The sequence below is a fragment of the Zea mays genome, chromosome 8 (assembly GCF_902167145.1).
Source record: "Zea mays cultivar B73 chromosome 8, Zm-B73-REFERENCE-NAM-5.0, whole genome shotgun sequence".
NCBI lineage: Eukaryota > Viridiplantae > Streptophyta > Magnoliopsida > Poales > Poaceae > Zea > Zea mays.
In genome coordinates, this window is record NC_050103.1 from 70,933,589 (window position 1) to 70,940,329 (window position 6,741).

Sequence of the window (6,741 nt, forward strand, 5' to 3'; positions counted from 1 at the left end):
AATAGATACACTTTAATGGAGGATAATCTAGGTTGTTTAGTTATCTTATGAATTCTATTTATGCATATATGTATATGCAGATGTAATTGTGGACATTACTCCACAACTCATCACACTCAATCAAAGAATCAAATCATACAAGTGTCATAAGAACAAACATTCAAGTACATATATATACCTACAAAAATAGTTTTTTTCCTAAAATTAGGTTTCTTATTACTAAAGGTCACTTTAGGCACAAGATTTCAAAGTGTGAAATCCACATTTGTCTTTAGAAGAAAGAGGTAAGAATAATCAGAGTAAGCGGAAATAGATGAGAAAAGTTTAAGATAAGTTTAGAGAAGAATCAGAGTAAGGTAAGTAGACAATGGTTGTCCAGTTCTATCTAGGTTTCGTCCTACAGTTAACATTCCTCTTATACCACTTCTGTCACACCCGGATTTAAGGGACAAAGCTGGGTGCATCTCATACATGCGCCAAAGAAGACAACATATATAATAACAGTGTATAGAGACAAATGTCACAATAACATCAGAGTACTTATTACATTGCGGAAGTCTTACAAAATAAAAGATAAATATAAAACGAACTAAGGATCATCCTTTGGCGCCATAAAGTCAACTGAGAAACGCCACCTAGATCAGATCAAACTCCTCGTTGTGTGGCTCCTCCTGAACCAACTGTTCTTCTCCTGTGGGGGTATGAGACAGTAAGGGTGAGCTCACACATGATCATAGCTCAACAAGTTGTGGGGAAACCAGTGTGCATGAACTCACCAAAGGTGGGAGTTCATGTGATGTGTAAGGCTGATCAACAATAGGGGTTAAAGCTAAGCATTGCTTTTAATTAGTTGGTCAAAATTTTATTAGCAATTACTAAGTATAAGTAGATACCAAACCATAATAATAATAGAACAAAATTAATAAATAATCCCATGCAAATGCAAGTGACAGATTGAATTTAAGTTCCATAATTTAATCATGTGAGAGTCCTGAGCTGCTCATGACCATGAGCTCGGCTAGTATACCAGTTTTACACTCTGCAGAAGTTGTACCCTGTACCCACAAGTCGTGTATCCCATGTCGCCAGGGTTTGCAAGGCCCTTAGACACTACCGAGGTGAATGGCTAGGGATCCACTACGAGGCCTTTACAAAGTTCCACTAGCTTCCGAAAACCCGCTACAGTTTATGGGAAGAGCACTTGCAAGAATCCCCCGTCTGACCGCCATCGCAGTAAAATCAACCCGAGAACCTCCTTGCATGCAACTCCCCTACTACCCTTGCCCCTTTCGGGTAAGGTAGTCTTCCACTAGCTTTCCTAATTAGTTAGCCAAGGGGTCTCATTCCTCCCTTGTGGTGGCATGTGTTTCTCAAGTTAAGCTCCATGTTCCAATTAAAAATATAATAATCTTGACATGACCATAAATAACATAATAGAATAATTGGAACATGGATATAATGAAATATTAACCCAAAACCATATAGAGCAATAGCAAAAAGTACCCAAGTGATTCAGGGGTAAACAAGGTAAAAGATAATCAGACTAGGGTGACCTATTGGGCCCCATCAAAATTAAACCTATGCATTGAATAATGATAATAAAGAACATTATTGGGTAATAGAAGTGGTCAAGGGCACAACTTGCTTGGCACTTGTGATTCTAGGTACCAGGATGATTCTTCTGATTCTCATGACCTCTCTGCTAGTCGTAGCAATACAAACAAACATGGTATATACAAAATTAACATCACACCAAACATAAGAACAAACTGAATAATAATGATCTACGCGAAGCTACGAGATCGTGGAAACAAGAACCACTAAAATCGGAGTTACGATTATAAAGATATGACTTTCTGAAGTTTTAGGTGATTAAATGATAATAATATATTTTGTGCTAAAAATCATGTGAGAAAAATAAAAAAATTGACTGATTCAACCTTAGGCTAAGTTGTATAAAATTATAGATACTCTTAATTGAAACACTATATTAACATGCTAACTCAATAACCATAGGGTGAAGAAATTAGTTAACTATTTTTGAGAACATGTTATATCATCGAATAATGTTACTAAAGTGTAGACAATTTTATTACGAGGCTAGCGCAACTAGAACGGGCCAATTCGGAGTTAAAATGAGTTAATTACGATTTTCCGGAGTTTATTTGGTACCTAGATTAGAGTAATCCCAGTGAATAATTTTAAATCAGTTTCATGGTTAAACAAAGGTATCAGGTGATAAACAATATTAAAACAAAAATAATGCCACTGGAATGGAGTAAAAAGGAATTAAAATAGATCAAATATGAATTAAACAAGTCTTTGGATTTGTTTTTATACTCAAAATCCATTTTCTATATTAATTTCTGAATTTACTAAAGATCCTGGACTGGGCGCACCATTACCAGAGAGTCCAGGGAGTTCTGTGTAAATTTTAGGACCTTACAGTAAGGGTCTTTACACAAGTTAGGACGGTGGGTTAAATAAGAAAAAGAGTAAGGACTCTTTTGAGGTTTTACGGGGCCAAAAGGGTATCGGACAAGGTGATCCGTTCGATCGACAGTCGCAGGCTCGGATCAGATCTCTCCTTACAATACATAGTATTAGGTAGCGACCGTTAGATCCTAGATTAACGGCTAGATGGATTTCTACGCTACCCTACACTCTCGGCCATCCGTTCGAGGATCAAGGGCCACAGTTTAACACAGCGAACAGACACCTCACCTCAAATCGTGGCCGCCAAAGTGAATCTAACAGCCACAGAGTCCGTTGCGGCAACAGCCGCCACCTCCGTCGTCGGTACCTCGACTGGCGCGCGCATCCAGAGCAAAGAACTCCGCCTTGCGGCTTGTCCTGGCGAAGGTGTCCAAGATGGCCACACCACCGGAGGGCTGGCGTCGCTAGAATCCAGGGTGCAAGCACACGAGTTGACTCCCGCCACGAGATAACCACACGGTTGACGTGGTCCAACAGCAGGAGGGAGTTCGAGCGCGCGAAGGAGTCGGTGAAGGGGAGCGCCGTGGCAGCCCAGAAGAAGTGGTTTGTGTCGATGACGAGCATGACGAGGCTGTCATCCCCGGAGTAGAGCTTGGAGTGCGCAGAGGCCTCGCCCAAACGGCGGCATGTTGTTCCACGGTTAAGCTCTAATTCCGGCGAGAAATGGAAGGAACACAGTGGAGCAGCGACCGTCAATGGGGACAACGGGTTTCTCTTTCTTACCAGGAATCACTCGATTTCCCCCTGCTCTCAGTATTGTCTCATGGCGCTATTGAGTCCGTAATCGGGTGGACGAGAGGAGGTCCACGATCACCCATTTATAGCGGTTGTAGGTCACGGTCTTGCGGGAGAGAAACTCGGCCAACTGGGGAGGGTCGTTACAACAACCAGCGACATTCACGGGGAGGAAGACGCTGGCGAGATGGTGCGGGGCCCACCATGCTTCTGCTGTGCACGGAGGGGGCACGCCACGGTCAAGGAAGGTCCCACACACATGCGTCACCAGGAGGGAGCGTCGTGGCGTACGGTGGCTGGCCGGACTGTCGCGCGGCTCCACTGCTAGACGCTTGGGAGCGGCACCCGCGCGATACGGGAGAGGGAAGAAGGAGCAGTGGTCGCGGGGTAGGAGTACATGGGCCGGGTAGAGCGGGTTGGGGGAGATGGTAAATGGGCCAGGTCGAGGGGATTTTGGCCCATGGCGCGGTTAGCAGGTGAGTTTTCTTTTATCTTTTTTCTTATTTATTTTCAAATTCCCATTTTCAGGGTTCAATCTATGTTTAAATTCTTATTTTAAATTCTAGATTTCAAGGATCAAACAAATTATGATATGAATAATACTCTACAGTTTGCAATAATACTATTTACTGATTATTATTATTTATTCTTCTCCCTATGGTTTAATTATGGAAGAAAGGAAGGACTTTATGAAAATTTCCTTTCTCATATTATGTTTTATATTTATATTAGTAATTTGAGGTCAATTTAAGGTGTGATTTCTTTATTCAAATAAAATGCATCACAAAAATAACATCAGCATGAGATGCATATTTCTTTATTTATTTATTGATTGCTCAACTACTTTAATTCCCTTAATTGAGTATGCACCAAAAAAATTATCTGAGCCCCAAATCACCAACAATTAAGTATACTTAGTTATTTACCTTATTATTTTTCTCTTATACAGATTTTGGTCTTTACACCAGAGACATCTAAGTGTGTGGTGATCCTTGCGGGGTCTTAGTGACCCAAGTGACTAAGGAGAAGCCTAGACCAGTCTGTGACCGTTTGAGAGAGGAAAAGGGTTGGAATAGACCCGGCCTTTGTGGCCTCCTCAATGAGGACTAGATTCTTTGGAACCGAACCTCAGTAAAAAAAATTACCGTGTTCATTTGTGTTGATCTGCACTTGATTTGTTTTTCCTCTCTCTAAAAATTCCCTTGCTAATATTGATTTGAGTTTTGCTCCCAAAGTTATCCGCATTGATTGAGCAACTCATAAGCAAGGAGAACTATCTTCCACACTCCGAATTATTTCTAACACTAACCTCGAGCATAGTGCGTGCTTAAAGTTTATAAATTTTAGGTTTCGCCTATTCACCCCCCTCTAGGCGAATTTCACCACCCTTAGCAGAGCAAGCACTATGCCCCGGCCCCCATTGACGGCCCTACGGCAAAGCCAACTACACCCTCAAGTTCATCTAATTAATCAGCTAAGGGCGCCCCATTCCACCCTCATGGTTGTACTGTTATCTCAGGTGGTCTCTCAACGAACAGGTCCTTACGGAGAGGTACTCAGGAAACAACCTGAGTCCCCTAAAGTATCACAAGTTCATCATCATAGTCAAGATAACATCATCGTATCATAAATGTTCTCATCATGTTCGTTGATCAAAGTAAAGCAATAGCATAAAGCTAACCATAATAACCCAAAAGGTAATCTAGGACAAGGTAAATACAAACTAGTCAATCCTTAGGTTTCAATTAAGTAATGCAGGACAGTGAAATATAAAGTAAGTAGGACATAATAGGTCAGAGGACACTTGCCTTCACCAGGTTGCTGCTCAGGGAAGTCTCCTGCAACACACTCGGAAACCTCGGACTGCTCGTTGTCTATGCAAAGCAATTATTCATTCAACACATTTGGAAAATGACAAAGAAACAGTACACCAATCATGCACAATCAAGTGAACACATATTCAAAAGAAAAGTATAAACACCAGAGTGAAATCTATGTTCTAAGGTGGAAATTACACTTAGGGTTTTGTGGTTCTCTAAGTACTGCCTATCTCGGGGATCACATAACTTAACTTCGTTTATCTTAACGAATTATTAAAATTATACTAGGGGTGGGTTCATACATTACATGATATTAACCTCACAAAGTTAATTACTTATTTTCCATTTGTGTTTTCCTTTTCATTTCCCCTTAAATAATAAACCATTACTTTAAATGCACCTATAGCCTAGACATACGATTAATACATGTAGACAGTGAAAGATTACAATTTAAATAGATAGAGAATAATCTTATGAACATTTTGCAATTTGAACCACCCAATTTGGAGTTCATATGCAAAAGATATGAAATAAACAAGTTTTGGAATTCAAAATACAAAATTAGGCCTATTTCTGTGATAAAATTAAAGGTCAGGGGCTTCTCTGCAAGAAACCAGGGGCCTAAGCGTGAAAACCAGGGACGGCGGGTTCCATTTCTAGAAAACCGAGGGGGGGGGGGGTTTAGCAAATTACCCACGACGAAGGGGTATCGGGCTCCATCGGTCATTGGATCTCAGATCAACGGCCGAGATTAGAAGCAGCGGGCTAGAGCACGGTCGCGCGGGCGCCTAACAGGTGGACCCAGGGCGAGGCGCGACGCCGACGCACCGAGCCCACGAGCTAGTGGCTGGGGCGGGTGGCTTGGGCGCGGGGCGGGCTGACAGGGGAAACCTAGCAGAACGGGGCCCGCTGGTCAGTGACGAGACCGGTGTGGGGCGTGGTGGGATGCGAAATTGCATGAGCGGGTGGGGTCCACCCATCGGCGACCCAGTGAGGGGAAAGAAGGGAGCAAGGTTGATGGGCTCACTGGTGGGCCCTGGTTGTCAAGGTTCCTGTTCCCCTGGCCGAGCACGCGCGACGGTGCTCCGGGCGCATGCCCACGAGCTCGCTGGCGTGGCCATGAGCACGACGCGGGGCATGGAGGTTTGGACGCTCGACCGGGCAGTTATGGCCGGGGAGGACGGAGGAGGGGAAGATGGTGCGAGGGAAGGAGAGGGGGAATGGATGCTCACCCACGGGGTCGCCAGCGAGGATGGAGCTTGGCTCGACGGTGATCGGGTCCAGTGAACAGGCGGTGAATGGCGAGGTGCGGTCAGCGGCGGAGCTCCGAGCGCGATGTAGCACGGCAAGGCACAGTGCGGCTGCGGGTCTCGGCGAGGCGCACAGACATGACAGTGTCGAGCTCTAGGTTGGACCACCGAGGCGGTGCATGGGTACAACGGGGCGAGAGAAAGCGAGGGGGAGTCGAGTGAGGCAAGGGAGTGCGCGGAGAGGGAGAAAAAGGGGTGTGGCGCCTCTGACCAGGGAAGTGGGGGTGATGCCGGTTTTCCCAGCGACGTGGGCGTGCGTCGAGGCACGCCGGGCGGCCGAACTGTTGGAGGGGAGGGATGACAGGCGGGCCTCGCTTGGTAGTGGTAGCGGGACGGGGCGCCCTCGGTGCATGGGCCAGCGCGTGGGGAAAGACTAGGTG

General features: G+C 44.7%; 1 protein-coding gene across 1 annotated transcript; it reads right to left on the reverse strand.

Moving 5' to 3' along the window:
* Positions 1 to 484: 484 nt before the first annotated feature.
* On the reverse strand, positions 485 to 3,282 carry LOC100278584 (uncharacterized). The gene is made up of 2 exons (NM_001151815.1): positions 2,725 to 3,282; positions 485 to 691 (listed from the first exon to the last, which is right to left on the reverse strand). Exons 1-2 carry the CDS (start codon positions 3,058 to 3,060, stop codon positions 641 to 643), a joined length of 387 nt encoding a protein of 128 aa, NP_001145287.1. The 5' UTR covers positions 3,061 to 3,282; the 3' UTR covers positions 485 to 640.
* Between the last annotated feature and the right edge of the window lie 3,459 nt (positions 3,283 to 6,741).

Bases quoted from the DNA above. Each gene is read 5' to 3' on its own strand.
- LOC100278584 (NM_001151815.1), bottom strand. From the start codon at position 3,060: ATGCTCGTCATCGACACAAACCACTTCTTCTGGGCTGCCACGGCGCTC. The intron at 692-2,724 runs GTGAGGTGTCTG...ATACCCCCACAG, and splicing joins TTTGGCGGCCACGATTTGAG to GAGAAGAACAGTTGGTTCAG.